This window comes from Balaenoptera acutorostrata, chromosome 12 (genome assembly GCF_949987535.1).
Source record: "Balaenoptera acutorostrata chromosome 12, mBalAcu1.1, whole genome shotgun sequence".
In the NCBI taxonomy this organism is placed as follows: Eukaryota; Metazoa; Chordata; class Mammalia; order Artiodactyla; family Balaenopteridae; genus Balaenoptera; species Balaenoptera acutorostrata.
In genome coordinates, this window is record NC_080075.1 from 892,342 (window position 1) to 913,726 (window position 21,385).

General features: G+C 57.5%; 2 protein-coding genes across 12 annotated transcripts in view; one reads left to right on the forward strand and one right to left on the reverse strand.

Annotated features, from left to right (window-relative positions):
* EDAR (ectodysplasin A receptor) overlaps positions 1-13,298 on the forward strand; it is a 54,034-nt gene extending 40,736 nt beyond the window's left edge. Inside the window, exons 5-12 of the mRNA XM_057558110.1 lie at positions 2,438-2,523; positions 8,136-8,222; positions 9,409-9,537; positions 9,617-9,691; positions 9,810-9,882; positions 10,547-10,691; positions 11,502-11,562; positions 12,976-13,298. Coding sequence (XP_057414093.1) covers positions 2,438-2,523; positions 8,136-8,222; positions 9,409-9,537; positions 9,617-9,691; positions 9,810-9,882; positions 10,547-10,691; positions 11,502-11,562; positions 12,976-13,298 — 979 coding nt within the window. The remainder of the gene's footprint in view (positions 1-2,437; positions 2,524-8,135; positions 8,223-9,408; positions 9,538-9,616; positions 9,692-9,809; positions 9,883-10,546; positions 10,692-11,501; positions 11,563-12,975) is intronic.
* Positions 9,622-21,385, reverse strand: part of CCDC138 (coiled-coil domain containing 138) — a 78,132-nt gene continuing 66,368 nt past the window's right edge. For 10 of the 11 annotated variants that reach the window (XM_057558103.1, XM_057558106.1, XM_057558099.1 and 7 more), the window contains one exon: positions 20,315-20,784. In XM_057558103.1, the coding sequence (XP_057414086.1) occupies positions 20,619-20,784 (166 nt within the window). In that variant the 3' untranslated portion in view covers positions 20,315-20,618. Of the gene's footprint in view, positions 19,799-20,025; positions 20,071-20,314; positions 20,785-21,385 lie in introns of those variants that run through there. The other variant, XM_057558101.1, reaches the window with a different exon arrangement.

Below are 21,385 nucleotides of genomic sequence, written 5' to 3' on the forward strand. Positions count from 1 at the left end.
AGAGCGGCTGGAAGATTCTGGTGACGGAACTGCAGACCGGGTCGTGTGGGATGCCTGCCCAGCCAGCCGTGAGGGTGGTGACGCCTCTTGCTGGGACGTGGGTGCAGGAGGTGCAGGGGAGATGGAGGAGGGGTGTGTGGAATTCGAGGCGGTCGTAGTGTCCAGACCAGGACACCTAACACGTGGATGGAGGCAGGTGTGGAGCTCAGGTCCGACCTGGGAGTCACCTGCACATTCGTGGTCTGGATGGGATGATTCCACGTCGTAGGGCAGGAAGCGGGTGGGTGAGGCTCGCCTGGGCCTCTCCGACCCAGCTCAGCCCTGCGCGTGCATCCTGGGATCTGTGTGGCCGTGTCCCTGCCTGTGGTTTGGCAGGCGCTGTGTGTCGGTGGGCGGCCGGGCCCCGGCTGCACAAGGAGCCGTCCACGGGCTTTCCTGTGAGAAAGGCTGTGCAGGAGGCCGGGGAACAAAGCACGCAGAGAGGCTGGATTTCACTGCCTCCCCACGACAAGCTCCCGCTGGCCGCGGCCACTCCCTGCCGGGCCTCCTAGGACAGAGGGAGGACGGGGTGAAGTTCATGGTGGCTTCTGCCGGCCAGCACGGGGGGAGGGCAAGGGAGCGTCCGCTAGCCTAGGAGCCCCGAGCGGAGGAAGTCCTTGGGGAGAAGCTACGCCCCATCGACTCGGAGGAAGATTCCAGAGGCCCCGTATGAACCGAGTCTTGTCTTGGGCCCCTCACCTTAATCAACCCTTGAAGAACAGGAGCAAAAAGAAAAAAGAACTAGGGGAAAGTCACAGTGTAGACCAAAGTGTAGGCAGTCTGACCTTTGCATAAAGGCAAAGGGCCACGGGGCCCGAAGGGAACAGCCAGCTTCGGGTGGAGGGAAGGGAAGCAGCTGAGCTGCATCCTCACCCCCATCCCGCCCAGGACAGGCTGAGTGACCCCAAGGAGAAAAACCTAATGTTTCTGAAAATTTCTGTGCGCAGCAGGTGCTAGAGACCAGCGAGGGGTTGAATGCAGGCCCAGTTAGGAGGAGGCCCCTGACAGCTCTTGGAGGAACATGCCAGAAACCCTGAGAACCTGCTTCTCGCCGGGCCTTCAGCTCATCACACTGCTTGGCCCAGGAGCCTCGTCAGGCAGGGGCAGAGCTCAGAGAGCCTCCCCGGGAGGGGCCTGTGTGCCAGGAAGACGGAGGAGGGCCAGGGTGGGGGAGGGTCTCACCTAGGCAGAGCCCACGCCCAGGGCCAGTGGCCGGGCCCGGAGGGGAGGAAGGCCCATGAGACACCCTGGGGCCCCTTCAGCTTCTGTGCCGGAGCCCCGGCCCCACCCATCCCTGCCCGCGCCTCCCCCGCAGCACCCAGCACAGGGCACCGGGGACCAGGACGGCTGGGCTGGAGGGGAGGGGTCACCCCGGGGCCCTGGCCCGGCTGGCCCGGAGCAGACGCGCCGGCAGGTGGCTCTGGAGACGGCAGACGTGTGTCTGAGAGCTTAACTGTGAGCCTGCCTGATGCGGCTCCTCTGGGGGGTGTGTTGCGATCGGTTAATTCACGTTTACAGGATGCACGGGGACCTGGGGATGAAGGGCCCTAAGGAAGGGCAGGCGGTTATGATCATCACGGTGCTGGTAACTGTCCAGCTCTCGGGGGCTGGAGTCCAGACCCCTCCGGCCTCACCGCTGCCGTCACGGGCCGGGGTGGGCACGGCTAATAAAAAAGAGATGGAAAAACAACCGCAGGCAGGTCCAGTGGTGGGGAGGAGTTTTCATCGCTTGAACTGAACTAGGGAAGACATTGGCCGCCGCTCACTTGTTCAGTGACTTCTCACCATGTGGCGAACGGCTCCGCGTGTGTTTACGGGAAACGGGCCCAGAGAGGGGCTGAAGCCTGCGGTGGGGGGGTGAGGTGAGGGGGCCTGGGCGGGCCCGGGCTGCAGGGTCCCGGCTGGCACGCCGACATCAGTGGGGCATCGCTGGGCGTGAAGGCCTGCGGGCAGCCGCACCTGAAGGCCTTGACGTTTTCCTTAAGTGGGTGCGGCCGCGGCGTGGGCTCACCAGGCGTCCTTATCTGAGGAGAAAGCGGGGGACTCTCGGTCGCAACCTGGCTGCGCTTCAGGCCGTCTGCCCTGACCGCTCTAGACGTGGCCACGGTCTCTGCTGCTGCCACGCCCTCCGGCCAGCCCCGCTCGGTCTCGGTCAGCAAGCGTCCGTGTGGTCCAGGAGGTCCCAGAGTCCCAGGGGCTCCTGGTCACCCCTGCCCGTAACGCCGCCAGGCTGCAGGCTGTGCCCGTGCTGCAGGGGCGCTCCTCCTCCGAGGGGCCTGCCCGCCCTCCCCCGTGTCCGGCTTTGGTGGCGGGCATGCCGAGTGGTCAGCGCGCGCCGTGCTCACGCCTGCTCACCTGTCTGCTTTGTCTTCTCCCCGCCCCTCCCACCCGCCCGCAGCTACTACATGTTGGAGAACAGGCCTCGGAACATCTACGGCATGGTCTGCTACTCCTGCCTGCTGGCGCCCCCCAACACCAAGGAATGTGAGTGTCTGCGCTCTGGCAGCGGTCCTGGCTCAGCCCGATACCTCGCGTTACGCGGGAGCGTCCCACCCTGGCTCGTGACCGTGAGGGCACAGAGATGATCTGTGCGCTGGCCGGCAGGCTGCAGGTCCGTGGGGCGGGGCAGGGTTGCAGTGGCAGAACCACGAGTCAGATGCAGGTCAGCACCAGTCGTGGGACCTCTGTGAGCCTCAGTTTTCTCATCCGTAACGTGGACCATCCATCTCTGGCGATCTTTGCAAACGCGATCTTTGCAAATACCCACAATGCCAAGGTGGTTTGTTGAGTGCTGCAGAGGGCTCAGCAATTGTGAGTTCTCACATGTGTTTTATAGCTACTTTATTTATTTATTTATTTATTTTTGGCTGTGTTGGGTCTTCGGTTCGTGCGAGGGCTTTCTCTAGTTGCGGCAAGTGGGGGCCACTCTTCATCGCGGTGCGGGGACCGCTCTTCATCGCGGTGCGCGGGCCTTTCACTATCGCGGCCCCTCCCGTTGCGGGGCACAGGCTCCAGACGCGCAGGCTCAGTAGTTGTGGTTCACGGGCCCAGGTGCTCCGTGGCATGTGGGATCTTCCCAGACCAGGGCTCGAACCCGTGTCCCCTGCATTAGCAGGCAGATTCTCAACCACTGCGCCACCAGGGAAGCCCCCTCACATGTGTTTTATAAACCAGACGAGGCCAAGGGAATATGAGGAGTGATCACAAAGCACATGCGGTAACCGTTGAGTCTCTCAAGTTTAGAATCTCACCTCGGGCTGCTGCTTTTCTGCTCTAATTTTGGTTTGATGTTCTTGGGCATCCATTTAATGAGGAAGGGCCAGGAATCTCTGCTTCAGAGAAGGCGGTGTGTGACCTTTCAGGTCTGTGGTCGGGAGACACGAACGAGGTGGGACAGGTGGACGGATGGACGACGGGACGGCTGGGAGGGAAGTGGGAGTCTGGTCCTGGGCTGCGGCCCCGCTGCTCCCATTCCAGAGAGCTTGAGGGTCTGCACTGGGGCCCTGCCCTCCTGCTTCTCCATAAGGCCTTGCCCACCCCGCTTTCTCACAATATCTTGTCAGGGAGACTAGAACAAGGGCCTGCCTCCTGAAAGCACCAGGAGGAAGGGGCGGAGGGCAAGAGGAGAGAGTGGCACCGCTCCTGCCCTTGGGATCGGCTGGAGGAGGTGCCTTGGGCGGTGGGAGGGCGTTCCCTCCCTTCCAAAGTCCTTAAGTAGATGAACCTGGCAAGGACAGTTTGCATGTCTTTAAAGCTGAGCTTTCCCACCCAGCCAGATGCTAATTAATTCACAAATTAGAGGAGGTCCAGAGGCCTGGGCTGCCACTTTGTGGCTTCTGCTGGGGAATCTAAACAGTTCAATCCCAGGGGGCTTTGGGATGAAGTCCTATCTCGGAAGACGGCAGACACTCCCCCACCTACTGAGAAAAAGCTCTTTGCTGTGTAACCTGGGATTCATGCAGCTCTTCCCCATGGGCCTTCATCTGAAAGCTCACAGGGCCTGTGTCCTCATCTGGGGGGGACCCCACTAGCCACCCCGAAGCCGGAGAGCTCTCAGCCCGGGAAGCAGCCCCTCCTCTCCTCCAACACGTGGCCCATCACATGGGGAAAGACAGCAGAGTCCCCGAATCCAGCAGACTTCGACAATGAGCGCGTGACCTCCGGCCCCCAGCCCGTAATTAACTGCTTATCTCAAGAGCAGCCCCCAGCTGGGCCCCCAGTGGGTTTGCAGGATCCAGCCCTGAAGGAGGCCAGCAAGGAAGGGAAGCTGAGAGTTAGGGGACCCGGAGTCCTGCTGTGCGACCTTGAAAGTCACCTGACCTCTATTTGTCCCTCTGGGAAATGGGGAGATGCAGCCAGGAGAGGCTTTGTGGGCTTACGTGGGGAGCGGAGCCTGCTGGGTAGGGGGTCTCCAGAGTGGGCTCCACCTCTGGGGTCGGCACCTTCCTCTGTGCTGACCTTTTATCTGGGGCTCCTGCTCAGGGGCCAGCAGACAGGGCCAGAAAGGCTGATTGTGACCAACTCACAGGGCTGCCAGCAGCCCCATCCCGGGAAAGCCAGGAGTTGGTCAGGTCCCCGGGGTCGCCAGCTGGATGCCTGGGTCCCACCGGTCGGGGGCCCAGAGCCCTTTTGCTTCCAGCCTTTGGTTGGATGTGATCGCCTGGGCTGGACCCCCGTGAAGCCAGCCCCTTGACACCCCTGGTTGCTGGACAGTGGATCCTACAGACCACATCAAAGAGAGCGTGGCACGGACCCCAGGGCGGCATGTGACACAGACCCACGTCTCAGTGCTGGAGCAGCCCAGCCAGGCCAGGCCACGGGAAGCCGTCCTGCAGGCCGAGCCCTGCGTGTGCGCCCTCCCTGCGTGCAGTGCCCGCCCTTGAAGAAGGAGGCCGCTCTGCACGGCGGAGCAGTGCAAGGTGGGGCCTCACGATGAGCTTCCACTCCTGGGAAGGTCCTTGACTTTGTGCCCAGTTTCCTCGTCCGTCAGGCGGACACCCCTACCCCCGTCCAGCATTGTGGGGACAAAGGTGCCCGAGGCACCCGGTCCAGGGCCAGCTCTCTGCCCAGCAGTGGTGCTGCTCGAAGGTGAAGCCTTGGCCCCAGCGGCAGGATTCCAGCTGTTTCTTAAGGCAGAGCTTCTCAGCCGGGAGGGCGCACACCCGTCGCCTGCTCCTATCGCAGCCCCCGTGGGCTCCAAGCTGCGTCCCCCGAGAGCAGCCAGGCCCTGATGCTCCACCGCTGCCCCAGCACCTGCACCGGGGCCACCCCGTGAAGCCATACGAATCCATCTATCGTCCCTAAAAATCCAAACTGTGCCTTACATGGAGGATCCCAGCCGGACGCTGATACAAACTGGTGTATCCACAGCTTGTGGATTAACAGACCTAGGGCCCCAGAAACTCCGGTCGCCCGCGTCCCCCAACCCCGGCGTGGAGGTGCGGCCGCATTAAGCCACGTGCTTGGGGCTCAGAGTCCCCAGAGGACGACCCCCACTCAGCAGAGGGCCGAGCAGACCCGGACCCAGACGCAGACACACCTGCTCTCCTCTGGGGTCTCCTGCCTCGCCTCAGCCTGGTTACAGAACGCCTCCTCTTCGCTCCCTTGTGGATGGAGGGACGGAGCGCCGATCACCCAACACCGAGGAACATTCTTATCTCAGGAGCCAACCCGGGAGGCACGCGCTGGATGGACAGAAACCTCTCGACACCAAATACTGGTGCTGGTGCCGAGTCGGTCATCGTGGGACCAGAGCGGAGCCTGGGGCGGGAACTCGGAGACTCGGCTGTGCAGGGTCCCGGTGGTGCTGTCCCGAGGGCGCCCGCCCACAGACATGCCCACCCCTCGATGTGCCCAGAACAGTCTGTCTGATCCACTGAAGATCAGCGAGGAGCCCAGGGCTGTGCAGGCAACACCAGCTGGAGGCCCCTGGGGGTGTCGTGAATCAGCGCAGAGGCCCAGCTGCCACCCGGCGGGGGCGGGGCACCTGCGGGGCAGGGGATGTGGTCACTGTGTGCCAGCCCCTCCCGTCGGGGGGGCAGAGGCATTTCCTAAGTCCAGCCGCCGGCAGCTCTGGCTGTCTCTCTCTAGACCACAGGCCTGGGCGCGTCTGTGTCCCCAAGCCTGTCACCAGCGGCACGGGCAAGCCCAGCGGAGAGGGACAGGAACAGACAGAGACGACAAACACCCACACGCAGAGCCCACGGGGATTTGTCTTCCTGAGACGCGGCTTCAGCTGCCTCAAGCCCCTTAGATGGCCTGGTTCCCAGCAACCTATTTGCTTTTGAAAGGAAATCGGGTGGTGCTTGAAGCTGCCCCCCCGCCCCAGGAGAGATGGTGAAGTCAATGCCGTTTAAATCTCGCTTCAGTCACGAGATGTGTCGGACGTTGGTGGGTGGGGGAAAGGCCAAAGGACGTCCCTCTAGGCCCTGGACGCACTCAGGAGCCCACCCGGGAGAGGATGCAAAGACCCACCGCGGCCACCCGCACCCCTCGGCCCCACCCTCTCAGCGGGAGAGCTAGGACTCACCCGAGGGCCAGTAGTCAGCAGTGGTGGGGACCTTGGGCGCGAGCCTGGCGTGGGGAAGGGGCTGCCCAGCCGTGTGCAGAGGGCAAAGGGCAAAGGCTGGGAGCTCAAAGGGGTGAAGGCCCTGGGCTGCAGAAACCGAAATCTCCAGCGGAGGTGCCTCTGGTCCTGGGACATCTGAGCAGCCGGCGGTGTTCTACGGACGAGGGAGGCCGCCCAGGGGGACAGAGGCCCGGCCGGGCTGCGGGGACCACGTGTCCTCCCCCTCCCCCACCGCGGGGGTCTCCAGGCACAGTTCAGTTTCTAACAAACAGAAGTGTGGTCACTCGGGGCCAGTCCCCCACTGCCCGTCCCTCCCAGCCTCCACCCTCTCCACCCGCCCGCCTCCAGAGCTGCCCAGGTCCTGCAGGGCCAGGACGGCCAGCTGTGGACATGGGGGCCCCGCGCACCTGTCCTCACTCAGGCAAACCCAAGGCGCGAATGACCCCGGACCCGGAGAGACAGAAGCCAGACAGCAGGAAACTTTTTTTTTTTAAATTAATTAATTAATTTTTTTGGCTGTGTTGGGTCTTCGTTTCTGTGCGAGGGCTTTCTCTAGTTGTGGCAAGCGGGGGCCACTCTTCATCGCGGTGCGCGGGCCTCTCACCATCGCGGCTTCTCTTGTTGCGGAGCACAGGCTCCAAACGCGCAGGCTCAGTCGTTGTGGCTCACGGGCTTAGTTGCTCCGCGGCATGTGGGATCTTCCCAGACCAGGGCCCGAACCCATGTCCCCTGCATTGGCAGGCAGACTTTCAACCACTGCGCCGCCAGGGAAGCCCAGGAGGAAACTTATTAAAACATGATCCTCTTTACGAATCATAAAGCTCAAGTCTGACCTAAGGAAGGTCTACCATCCGGGCGATTTAACAGGACAAACCCCTGCTGACTCAGCCGACCCCAGAATCAGACTGCGACACCGTTTACGAAGGAACCAAGTTTGTGAATCACAGTTTTGAGGGGAGGAAACCTCATCTCGGTTCTTAAACCGTTTGGTCACAACTATTTTTAAAACGTATCAGAGGAAAATTCTAGAGGAAAATACATCAAAATGTCAACTTTAGACCATGAGGCTATGGGTGATCCTTTCTCTTCTTTCTTGGGTTCCGATATTTTCCAGATGTTTAATCACGAGCATGTATTCATTTTATAACTAGAAAAAGTATTACAAGTACGTCCCTGTTTGATGCAATGGAAGGAATCCCTCAGGTGTTTCCCCCCAAACACACGCGGGCACACACCTGCTTCCCTCTTCCCCACGGGTGCTCGTGGAGACCGAGTCTGAATCCCTCGGATTGAGCAGCTGTGAACCCGTGTGGCCCACGTAAGGAGCAACAACGCCGGCGAGGTCAGGGCACTCTGTAGGGTTGTCATGAGCTCTAAGAGGTGAAGGGGCCCCCCAGCCCAGCCCCTTCCCCACGAGAATTCTGGATCCCTGGGGCCGGGGGCGCTCAGCCCGTGGCCTGTGCTCCGTCTCCAAGGCTGGGGCGTCCGGGTCCTTTCGAGGGACCCATGGTCACTGCCGTCCCCACAGGTGTGGGAGCCGTCTCGGGAGTCTCTGCCAGCTTCCTGCGCACGCCCGGCAGTAGCACCCTGTCCCCGTCCCAGCTCGCCCACAGAGGTAAGGCGGCGAGGGTGCCGGCCCCAAGGGGTGGGCGAGAGTGGGGGGGGGCAGGAGGGTCATCAGGACGGGACCTTCCCCACCTGGGATCACTCCCCTCACGTGACAGCCGCGCTCGGGCCCCGGCTGCTGGAAGTTAGCAACTTTCTCTGCAAGGAGGAGGGGAGCTGATCCCTCCACGGGTGCCGGGGCCCCTTGGGCCACGCTGGTGATCCGGGCGTGCGCGGCAGGGAGCTGGAGGGGAGGCCGGCCCCCTGGGCTTCGGGCCTGACTCGGGGAGCCTTGCTGGCTTTCAAATGCACCTGCCCACCTGACGCTTCAATACTTGTTTCCAGTAACTGTGCTTCACCCCCAAGCCCTCAGAGCTGGGGGGCCGCAGGGCCCTGGCCTTGGTGTCTCTCGGAGCAAGACTGGGCACTGTTCCCGTGCTGCCCGGTTGGGAAGCACGTTCAGGGCCCAGGTCTCAGAATCCCAGGGCGCGCGGCCCACCAGCCTGACCCCTGCGTTCACACAGAGCACCACGGCAGGACCTTAGCTGAACTTCTGGACCTCACTTCCTCCAGGACGGAGGTGGCACCAGCACAGAGGAAAGGGAAACACGAGGACCACCCAGATGCACCCCACCCGGAGGGGCGGCGCCTGGCTACCGGCTCTACTGCCTTTTAACAAAGAGGGGCTGGCCTCCCTCCAGGGGCCGGGGCCTGGGGACCCGGATCCTGCTTGGTTCCCTCAGAGAATTGGGACGGGCCTCCCCTTTTTGGGGAGACGTGCAGAGGAGGTGCGTGCCAGCCCGGGCACACCTCTGCCTGGGCCCTGGGCACACGGAGCCCGAGGCTGCAGGAGAGGCTGGGGCCACACCGGGTATCGAGGCTCGGCCCTCGGAGGTGACGCTTCCACCCTGGCTCTTGCCGGGAAAAAGCTTGGGTTGAACTGTTTTCAGGACAGTTTAGCACGTGGGCCCCCTTCTCTCCACACCCACCTGCCGGGTCCCCAAAGAAGTAGAACCGAGAGCAAACACCAGGGAGCAACCTGGGTATCTGCCGCCGCTGGCCGGCAAGGGGGCCGGAGTGGACTTTCAGGGCTCGGTTCTCAGACGAAGCCAGCCTTTTGGATCCCGAGGGTCCCCGGGAAGGTCAGCGGCAGGGGCGCCCGAGCCCCGAGTCACGGCCTTCTCTCCCGACCGCAGCAGAGCTCTCGGGCCAAGGACACCTGGCCACGGCCCTGGTCATCGCTATGTCCACCATCTTCACCATGGCCGTCGCCCTCGTCCTCATCATCATGTTCTACATCCTGAAGGCCAGGCCTCCCGCCCCAGGTGCCGCCCCCGCCCCCGCCCCCCCCATCGCTCCCCACCCCGACGCGAGCCGGCCGCCCACGCCCTCTGTCCCCCGCAGCCTGCTGCCCCAGCGCCCCCGTGAAGAGCCCGGAAGCCCCCGTGAGCGAGGAGGAGGAGAAGAAAGAGGTCCCAGGTTGGGGGCAGCCCCTGGGCCGGGCGTCCGGGAGGCGGTGGGCTGAGGGCCGGGCGCGCGCGGCCCCTCCGGGGAGGCCGGACGCTGACGCCTCCCCGACCCTCTCCCGTCCCCACAGACAGCGTGGTGATGTTCTCCGAGCAGGACGAATTCGAGAAGCTGACGGCAGCTCCGGCGAAGTCGGCCAAGAGGTGAGTCGGGCGCGGCAGCCCCCAGCGCGGGCGCAGGCGGGCCCTCGGGGGTGCGAGCGGGAAGGGGCGCCAGGCCGCACGCGCTGCCCCCGCCTGCTGTCCGCGCCGGGCTCCGGGTCCTGCACCTCCAGGTGGCGCTGCGGCGGGGCTTCGCTTCTGTGACCCACTTGCCAGGACACAGGGCTCTGTGTTTTTAAATCGCTCTTCAGCCAAACTACAGGAGGCGAGCAGGGTGCCTATACGGAAGAATGTTGTTCTTCGTCCGCGTGGAGTGATTTTGAGAGCGTGGCTAGGGCCGGGGGCTGGGTGGGGGCAGGGGGGTGACGTGAGCCCCCCTGCCCCCCGTGGGGGTTCCCGAAGGTCCCCGCCCCGCCCCCGTCGGAGGGGGTCCCCGGGCGCAGGCTGTGTTCAGCTTTGTTTCCAGTAACTCCAGGCGTCTGCGGGGTGCGGCGCCGGCTCGGGACCCCGTCTGCTCGGTGGAGACTCGGGTGTGGATGGCCGGGAGGTGGGGAGGCCCCAGAGCCGCGTCTCTCCGTCTCGAGTCCCGTGCCCAGAGCCGCTCGGTAAAGCGCGGACAGCTGTCGGCGCCCACAGGTCCCACTGCTGGGGCAGCAGGTGAGGCCAGCCAGCCCGGGCGCCCTTAACCCTAGCCCTGTCTCCGTAGTGAGAACGACGCCTCGTCGGAGAAGGAGCAGCTGCTGAACCGGAGCCTGGACAGCGACGATGGGCAGGGCCCCCCGGAGCTGTGCCTGCTGTCGCTGGTGCACCTGGCCAGGGAGAAGGCGGCCACCGCCACCAAGGCAGCCGGGGTGAGGCCCCCGCCCGGCCCCCAGACACGCCGCCCTCCGCTGAACGGGCGCTGCTGAGTCCGGGGTTCCTCCCACGAGCCCCGCCAGGAGACAGGTTCAAAAGGAGGCATTAAGGACAGAAAAGTTAGTTCCCTTATTATGCAGCTTTACAGAAGAAAGGGAGAAATAACAAATCAAGAGGAGAAAGTTTAAATGGCTTGGAAAGCGCAGGACAGCAACATCCTTTGTAAACATACTGGAATATACCCACCCAGACGAGACGCACGCACGCGCACACGTGCGGCTGCCGCCCAGAGAACGGGCGGGCGCCGCGGGGGCCGCGGTGCAGCCTCGGGGTCACTCCCGACAAGGATGCGCCCTGGCTGCCGAGCTCAGCGACCCCTGGAGGGGGCCTGTGGGGTCATCCCAAGAGATGGTAGCTCTGAGGGCCACGTGTGCACCCCGAGCCGCCCGCTCTGGAGAGGAGAGCGCCACATGGCTCGGCGCCTGCAGGAACCCGCCCGCAGGCTGGGGCCCCCAGGTCCGTCCTGCCACACAGACCGAGGCCAGACGTGGCCTCTGGTCGTCTTCGAGTCTGAGTGTCCAGTGGAGCCCCAGAAGGCCCTGTGAGCAATGAGGGCGCCGTAGCCGGGTGACCCAGGGGAGAGGCTTCCTTCTGCGAATCTGACAGCTGTTCCTGCCAGGACGCGGTTCAGCGTTTCTGATGGGAAACTGAGGAAGGCAGCTGCCCGGCAACACTGAGGTGGAGGATTAGGTCCTTTGCTGCCGTTTTCCCGCTTTCTGAAACTTAATACTCACCTTTTTTCGTAGATTCAGAGTCGAAGGAAGAAAATACTGGACGTGTATGCCAACGTGTGTGGCGTCGTGGAAGGTAAGCGGAGGGCCAGGGGGCACTTACTTCCCGGGGACCCTCTCCAGCCGTCTGGCTGGGTTTGGCTCTTGTGACTTTAAGTTTCTCTCTCTTGTTCAGGTAGGTAATTTCTGTTCTGCTATTCAGTTCACTAATTCTTTCCTCTTTATTCTGCTATATCTACTGAGCTTTTAATCTTATTACATTTTTCAGTTCTAACATTTCCATTTGGTTTTCTATACTTTCTTTTGTTAACCTTTCTATTTTTTCTTATCTGTTTCAAGTGTCAATATGTTTGTAATTACTTGTTGAAGCACTTTTATCGTGGCTTCTCTAAAATCTTTGTCAGATATCCCAACATCTCTTGTTATCTCAGTGTCGGCATTTACTGATTGTCTTTTTTCACTCATTTGAGATCTTCCTGGTTCTTGGTCGTGATGAGTTGAGTTTCTATGGAAACCTGAACAGTTTTATATGATGTTCTGAGACTCAGGGTCTTACTTGAAGCTTCTGTGCAGCTGGCTTCCTCTGACACACCTGTGCGGGGGAGGGGCACCTCTTGTCACCACCAGGTGGTCGTGGATGTGCGGGTTCCCACTCAGCCTTCGCTGACACCCATGGGGGTGCGGGTGGGCATCTGCTCCTCCGAGTGGCCTCCACCAACACCATGGGGGCGGGGAAGCTTGTTACCAGCTGATGAGGAGGAAGCCCATGTCCCCACCTGGCCCTCCCGACACACCTGGTGCTACGGCCTCCCGGGGGGTGGACGCCCAGGCTCCCGCTCAGCTTTGCTGGCCTCGGAGGGAGTGGGAGCAGGGCTGTTCTGGGTGTCTGGCTGTAAGAAGGCAGTTACCGTCCGAGTGTTTTCTTCTTGCTGAGAGCAGACTTCTGATGGGCATTTTGTCTGTGCTTGTGGGTGTGTCCCGGGTCTTCAGCTGTGCTACCAGGAGGAAGAGGGAAGAGCATGTCTACTGCATCTTCCAGAAGTGGAAACACGTTCTTTTTTAAGTGCCCCTGGCCGAGTCTAATGTACAGCGGGGTCTGAGGAACGCTAGGCCACTGACTTGGCAGTGACTTGGCTCAGATGACACCCACGCCAGGCTGTCCTTGGAGCACCTTTCATGAAGGTGACCGTGGTCCCCATAAAGGGACCTGATACCGGCAGGGGCACCTGACTAAGGGTGGCCCGTATCAAAGGCATTGGTGATGGCTCACCGCGTCCTAGAGGGCATCCAACAGGGCTGCTTGGATCAGGGGAATGGAGGGGCTTCGCGTGTGGCTGGCAGTGTCCCGGGAGTTGTTTGCCTTCAGCATATATCCTGTGTGGTTTTCTGCATTTGTGTTTTATTTTAGTTTTAAAAAAGAGAGTCTAGAGAGCCTTTTCGAAGGTGTCGCGCTTCTGCCGATCTCTGACCGTGGCCCTTTGTCGCACAGGCCTCAGCCCCACGGAGCTGCCGTTCGACTGCCTGGAGAAGACCAGCCGGATGCTCAGCGCCACGTACAACTCGGAGAAGGCCGTGGTGAAGACGTGGCGCCACCTGGCCGAGAGCTTCGGGCTCAAGCGGGACGAGATCGGGGGCATGACGGACGGCCTGCAGCTCTTTGACCGCATCAGCACGGCCGGCTACAGCATCCCGGAGCTGCTCACCAAGCTGGTGCAGATCGAGCGGCTGGACGCCGTGGAGTCCCTGTGCGCAGACATCCTGGAGTGGGCGGGCATCCCGCCACCCGCCGCCCTGCCGCCCCCCGTGTCCTGAGCGGGGCCCGCCGACCCCGTGGCTGGGCGGTCTCCTGCGCACCAGGGACGCCTCGCTGGTCTGAGGAACGGGAGGAGACAGGCCTGTCTCCCGGTCTAACCAAAGACAGAAATCCACGTGGACACGCCGGCCCGCCGGCCTCGCCAGCCCCAGCGAGTCTGCACATCCGTGCGGCCTGCCCGCCACTCCCTCCTCCGCGGACACGGTCGGCGCCACCCGTGTGCACCAGCAGTGCCGGGAGGACAGACGTGAAGCCTCTGGTCCCTGGCTGCGGGGAGTTCACAGCCCGGGAGAGACAGACGTTCGTCTGGAAGACGGCACACAACCCGAGGGGGGAGCGCTTCCTCCGGGAGATGAAGCAGGTGGGCGGGTGTCCCCACGAGGAACACAGCTCCAAGGCTGGGAAAGCTGCAAAAAGCAGGCCCTGCGCCACGCCCTCCTGCTCCAGGCTCAGCGTGGGTCTGAATCACCCACGTGGCCCTGGGGTCACCATCTCCCTGCGGCCCTTCCAGTCACACGGAAGCCCCTGCCACCTGCCCCACGCGCTGGTCCGCAGGGCGTCCGGTCAAGGGCTGCCACAGCCGACCACGCCGCTGCGCGAGTCCAGCCTGGGGGCCAGGGGTCCCTGCACCGCTTCCCGCTCTCATCCGCACTCGGATGGCATCCTCTGCGGCCGCAGTGCTCAGGGACACAGGCCACTGGCTTCAAACAGAAACAAGTGGTCGGCTCTGCTTGGAAAAGGAAATCACGACTTCCTGAGGGGCCAGCCACGTAACCCCAGGTTTCCTCGTGGCGCCTTCCGAGCCCGTCACGGAACGTGGGCCTGCAGCCACGGAGCGCCTGGGCTCGGGGTCTGGGGACCTGGCCTGCTCGTGCCAATGTGGGCCATTTTCTTCCTCTCCCAAGCCTCAGTTTCTGTTCTGCAAATAAGAGGTTAGTCTGTGATTCTGCCTCAGGGAAAGTAAAGTTCAAGTGAGCAAAAATGAAACGGAGCTGGAGGAGATGCCAGGCCTTCCATGGATGTGAGCACAGCGTGAATCACCGGGTGAAATGCGGATACGAACTCTCAGAACAGGTGTTCTCCCAGTAACTACAGTGTTTGGCAGACGCTGGGAGAGCAAGGTAGTAGACAGGCCTTCTTGGCAGATTCTCTCACTACACCTGCTGTCGCTGGGAACCGGGCAGAGACCACACCAGGGGGTTAATTTTGAGTTCACTGCTCAGCCCCCAGGGACAGGTCTGATCCTGGTTGTTACTAAATTAAAACCAGTCTCGGGTTTATGTTTGTAAAATTACAAGTCACATGACTGAGCAAATGCTTTTGGGGAGGAAGTCAGTCGTATGCTTAAAGCAACCAGCGAGTTCCCACCAGTGAACGTGGAACACACTGTGACAGGATCACAGTTAGGCCCTGAATGTTTAGTATCGTCATGTGCTGCGTCTGTCTGCTGCTGTTCTTCAGAACCTACTTGGTGTATCCTGCAGGCTGCGTTCTCCACAGCGCAACCTAAGTATTCTTCTCGTTCCTCCGTGGACCCTTGGTGCCCCCTTCCCTGCTCTGTGATGATGGTGATGAGGCCCCCCCTCGGCGAGGCTGCAAACGTCCAGGGAGGAGCAGGGGCGGCCTCGGTTCACTCGGTTCTCGGTTCTCGCTGGGCCGGAGGTCCAGCGGCACCGGGCCTGTTTCGTTGGCTCAACCTGCCATTTCTAGGGCGTTCATCCTCTCAGAGCGACACGATCCCTCGTCATTTGCTTCTCTGGAAACAAATCCAAGAACAGGTTACTCTGGTGAGCTTTAGCCTACGTGGTGGGATTCAGATCAATGAGACCCCAAGAATGATCACTGAGCAAGGCCAGTCTGTACGGAGATGGCCACCACTTCTGCTGGAATAAAAACAGAGCACACCCAGGCCGGAGCAGTGGCCCTTGGCCAGTGAAGTCTTAGTCATCAGTATTTGCGTCTTAACTCTGTACATGTGGCTTATTTTACAAGTTCAGTAAACAAACCAATACAAAGGAGAGTCCTGGCTGCTCCAGGGAGCCCTCTCGGGGCTGGAGTCGGGTCTGGTCCCTCTGCTCCTGGCTGGCGTCTGTGAGAGACGAGCAGCCCCGTCAGAGGCCGGGCGGGGCTCCCAGCTGGCCCTGTCCCCTCCAGGGGCACGCACCCTCCTCGGCAAGGGCCACCTCCCTGTCAGCGGGAGCAGAGGGGCTGGAGCAGAAGCCCGGGCGGCGGGGGAGTGTCGGGGAGGCAGGACGGGAAGAAGAGGCCCAAGGAGGGGAACAGTGAAGGGGCCCGTGGACACCAGACGGCCGGGGGACCACACGAGGAGGAAAGGGGCTCGGGGACTTGGCGACGACATAGCGGAAGGTCCACGGCGGGTCAGCAGTTAGAACAGGTAAAGACCAGATAGAGAAGCACAGCTTCTGGAGAACTCCCAACCCTGAAAACCTCCGCTGGCACGAGACACAACCCGCACCTCGGTGCCGCCACGGGAAGGCGGCCAGCCCTGTCCTGGCCGGCACCCTGGTGTCCTGCGGTCGCAGGGCACCTGAGCACAGCAATCACAGGTGACAGGGACAGCCACCTGCGTGGCCTTGTTTTCTGCCGCCCAGGGCTCTCCTGCCCGTAATCTTCACAACAGTCCTGTGCAGGATCGTCCTGACTTGTCTCCTCATTCAAACAAAACCTTTTGTGAGCGTGCCACACACGGGCACGGTGCCTGACACACCCCTCCCTCCGTGTCCTGAAACAACAGGGCAGCCCAGGTTCCAGATGCAAAACCTGCTGCTCAGGGTCACACCACCTGGGCCGGCACTTCCCAGCCCACCTGCCGACGACCAAGAACCTGGGCGGGGCTTCCACACACACCAGCTTCACACCTGGATGAGCCCCTCGCCCAGAGCCCTGGTGGGGACGATGTCACACTTAGAAGGACCTGAGGCGCTTCCACACCCTCCAGGACACCCCAGGATGGTGAACTCAGACGTCGGGGGTGGGGCAGGACACTTTAAAGCCCACCCAGGCGACTGTAATGTGCATCCAAGATTGACAGTCACTGTGTGAGACAAATGACTGCTAATTGCTGGAAAATGCAACTAAAAGGGTCAGCTGTGGAGTCATGCAGAATGAGACCAGCGGCTGGAACATACGTCCACTACGTGCACCTGTGTGCTTACATACATGTAAACTTTTAAACTGCACATGTGTACAAAAACACCTTCAAACAGCAGCAAAGCATTAAAAATGAGAATAGGAGTTCTGTTTTCTTTCTGCATCCCAGACTGTGCTCCCTGTACCTGGAGACCCTTTAGACCTGCACCCTCACAGGTTTTAATTCTTTTTAGCCATATTAAATATGGCTGTTCACAGAGTTTAGTTTTACTCACGTATTTACCACTTTCTTCGCTATTTCATCTTGCCTCTTCAACCTTCTGAAACCATTCTGCTTTTTCCTAAAGTACACCCTTTAGAGGTTTAAGCGGAATTTATTGGTAGTGAATATTTGGTTTCTCTGAAATGTCCTCCTCTTGCCCCTGTCTTGGGAAGGGTGTTGATGAGAGCCCCCAGGCTGACGGCAGGCCCTTTGAATCAACCTGTCTTCTCTCTCCGGCCACGTGTAAGCATCTGCTGGTCTTCGGTGTTCTTTCATTTCTTCCTATACAATGTTTCTAGGTAGCGATTTCTTTGTACCTCTCTCGCTTCTAATTCATTTGGCTTCTTGAACTGGAGATTCATATCTTCCATCCTTCTCAGTAATTTATCCTTAGCCATTACTTTTTCAGATCTCTCTGCTGCAGTTCTTCTTTCTGGAGCTCGTTTATACGTATGTTAGCTCTTTTTATGCTTTATCCTTTATGTAAGAGAGTCGTTTAGGTTTTTCTTGTTTCCCTATGGGCATTCTGCATAATCGCTATGGCCAATTTTCCTTTTAATCTTATCCGTTGAATGTCTAATTTCATTGGTTATATTTTCACTTCTAGAAGTTATTTTTCAAAACTTTGCAGTCAATGTTGTTAGTCCCTTGTTTCTTCATTGTATCTGTAATCACCTCGTTTCTTTAAACCTAGGCGACAGGACTCATACCGTACTTCAGCATCTCCACTGCTCAGGCAGGCACCCCCCACTCGCCCTCCGCAGACCAGGGTTTCCCCAATTTCATCACACGTGTTGCCTTCAGGGGTCCCAACTCTGCAGGGATCACGGTTCAACCCACCCCACTGATGGCCCCTCGTCTCTGCCTTCCTGGCTCAGGGCCCCTGGGCCCCAGGCCTCCATTACCCACCTGATTCTTCTGCGTCGCCCTCAGTTCTGGCTCCCAAGGATCCTCTGCTTTGCCACCAGCTCGGGGCGCGGGGCGGGGGGCCGTGTCCCTGACATTCTTAGTTGCACCAAACCTGGGGGATGGAGTCCGCCACCCGCTGGAATCAGGCTCTCTACCTGTGACTGCTTCTCACTCCAGCAGGCATGGGGGCTGGAGGAGAGGTCGTGAGCCCCACCCAGAGCCGGGTGAAACCCAGCACCGCGAGCACTCGCCTTCCCCTTCCCCCTCGCGGCAGGTCTCCCCAGCCCGTGTCTCTTCCAACCTGTGTGAGGGCGACAATGACAAGACCCAGTGCAAGGCTCTGACGAGGATTAAACAACAGCACAAGTACGAACTCAGCTCAGCGTTGACAAGTACCAAAAACTTCTTTCTCTAATCCTGCCTGTTAATTTTTCCAGATGAGTTACGATGATTTTCCCAAGTTCTAAAAACAATTCTTTTGGAATTCTGATTGGGATTAGTGTTAGTTGAAATGTAGAGCAACTCGGGGAGATGTGGCCTCCCACCCGGAACACGGAGTCCGTCCCCATCAAATCCTCCCCGATGTCTGGCAGCCAAGCTTGGACAGTTGCTCATTAGGTTCTGAACCTTGTTAACATTTGATTCCTGTTTTATAAAAGTTTATTATGTAAACTATTAACTTCACTACTAACACTGAAGTGAAACAGTAATTTCTAATTAGTGATTGCTGGAGTATTTAAAAGCTCTGCAATTGTACGTTTATCTTGTAACCGGACATCCTGCTAAGGTTCCGTAAGCTCCCCAGGTGGGCACCTCACCTGCACCTCCTTCCCCAATGTTACGCTTCCTTAAACATCCACCATGTGTCACAGGACTTTTAACAGGCATGTGTCCAGTGTGTCACAGTAACTTTGCTGATTTCATGGCCCTTTAAACATACTGTAGTGAGTTTTATCAGGAATCTAAGTTGAATTATAGAGTGTATGGCTTTCTACCTTTGCTCAGCAAATACAGAAAACTATATATTTTTTTATTACCAGAAAGCCAACCTGGTATTTCTAGAACGCATGCTACCCTAGTTGGTCGTGGATTAATGTTCCTGTAACGTACGGTTGGTGTTGATTTGTTCATATTTCTTTGAAACTTTTGAACCTTTTATTCTTTCTTTGACAATTTTTGGTACTGGGTTCATGCTATCTGTATAAAATGAATGTTTTTTCCTACATTCTGGGCCAGTTTAAATAGCTTTAAATATTTCCTCTTTGAAATGTTAAAACAATTCACCTGCAAAACATGTGGAATTAATGTCATTTAAAAAATTAATTTTCACGCTTTTATAAGACTTTAATGATTTTCTATTGCAGACTTGTTGAGGCAATTCTGATAGTTTGTCTTTTTCTAGAAAACAGTCCATTCCATCCAGATTTGCAAATTTATCAACATAGGGCAATACAGAATTTATTCATAATTTTAAAAACCTCCCTTACTTATCCTAAATATGTATTTTTATTCTTCACAAGTTCCTGGCTTTCTATGTTTTGCCATGTCTGTATACGTATTTTAGTTTTCAGTTAAAAGCAATCTCTTCTGCTTTTAATAGTGGTTACTCTGACATTTTCCAAAAGCATTCTTTATCCTTCATTTTTCTGTCAAAGTCAGTAGTGAAATGGAATGGTGAAAATGTAGAAAACTGCTCCTAACTAGCTCCCCCTCTCCACCTAGATCCCAGGGCCCCCGTTAATTCTGTTTTTGACATCGATTAATAGAGTCTCATCCAAATACTCTCAACTACTGCTTTCCCCATTATTTACCCTTTTGAGGAATTTAACATTTCATTCCATTTTATACACAAATTACAACAAATCTTTAAACCTATTTACGTTTCAGTGGTTTCAGAGCCCACTACAGTCTTTTGGTACGAGGTTGAGTTAATAAACTCAATTTTAAGTTGGTTAGAATAATCTGTGCAGTTTCTTTCCTCAGGAATAGTACGTAAGCGGATAACTTCTGAACACCTGCAAACCTGAAAACACCGACGACAGGCATGCTCACTAGGTGTAAGTCCTCCCGATCGACCTCTGGCATCGCAGGAGCTGGCTTGCTTTTCTTCTCCTGCAGGTGGCGGCCCATCATCCCTGGCGTGTGCTCACAGGCCTTCAGTCCCCACTGGACTCCGGCTCTCAGCTCAGCTCCTGCTCGGCCTGTGCCCTGTGGCCCCTTCAGAAGGAAGCGCCAGCCCCGCCGCTGTGCGCCCGCCGCCCTCTCCCGGCACCTCCCCTGCTGCCCAGCTCTGGCTCCACCTCCTGAGGCACTGATGATGGGTTTGTTTCTCACATTCACTGTCGCTTCTGCATTTTTAAGTGCCTGTAAGCCTCACCATCACATTAGCCAGCTCTTTCTTTATGGATTTCTGTTTCTACTTCACAAACAGCACAGTTTCTTACCTTCTTTTGAAGAGGCCCAAATTTCCTGAGACTTTCTTCCAGATTCTGAAAATGAGATTAAATGCTGATAGAGGATAATCTCTGTGAGTCTGCAGGATGATTTCTTCTGTGTATCAGTTTTCTGTCCTACGCCCCAAGCTCTACCCAGACCTCTGGCTACGTCACTCACCTCTGATGGCAAGAGAGCTCTCTGGGTGCGGGAACTATGGCGGCTAAAGTGTGTGTACGTACATATGCTTCTAGAAGGGGGACTTTTAACATATTAAGAAAACAGAACGATGACATGCTCTAACCTTGTTCCCACATGCATGCCAGTTTATTCCAAAGAATTTTCCTACAACATTTTTACAAAACGTAACCCCAGGGTCATTAACCCTGAAAATTCCATCGTGTACATTAGTACCACCTTAGCTGAATGGAAAAAATCCACATTCCACAGCTTCTACAGGTTTCATTTTAAAGGTTAAAAAAATTTTCAATTTTTCATGATAAATGATGCTACTCGTAACTTCACTTGGTAGTTACTTTGGTGATTTTTACAATCTTACAAGTAGCAACACATAGGTAATACCTATAAATAATAATGAGCCAGCCTAAGGGTTTGCACTGGCGGCCAGGGAGTTGCATTTTGTTAAACCCAAATTGAACAGAGTTGAATTCAGGTTAATACAGAGAAATGCATGCTCTGGATGTGTCGTCCTTTGTATTTCTTGAAGCATCAGATGAACTGTAAAGAGTTCAAAGAGCTTCTTATTACTCCTGTAAGAGAATGAGCAAATTAATTGAATTACGCACACTTAGGGACAGTGAGAGATACGTTATGTGTAAATGTGGGCAAATGGGTAACTAAAGGATTAACATGCCAAGACAAACCAAACAGCTTGTATGAAATAGGCCTAAAGTGGAAAAGTATTCAAGGAGAAAAGAGAATGCTTTATCATCCTGAAACCTGCACCCTATTCACTACTAGAGCGGACTTTTCCCTCACAGCTGGAAAGAGTGAAATACTTGACCACCTTATTTTAAGTAGGCTGGGCTTCCTAATGTAGCAGAATATTACTTGGCCTCTTGACTTGGCTCCAAAATACCTTTGCAACCATCCTCTGTATAGTAACCAGTCAGTAACTTCACTTTCGATCAGTGAGAATGACACCTGGTAGCATATTTCCTATTTCCTTGTGTACATATATCTGTTTGCCTCTCCAGTAACCCACGTGACCACCACCCGATACAGAAGGGTTTACAGATTTACGCTAAGACTTGCTTGGGCGTCAACTACTCCCAACTCCTCATTCAGGCTTCGTTCTAGTTCTTTATCTACGTCTGAAATGAACACAAACTACAAAACACATCGCCAGCC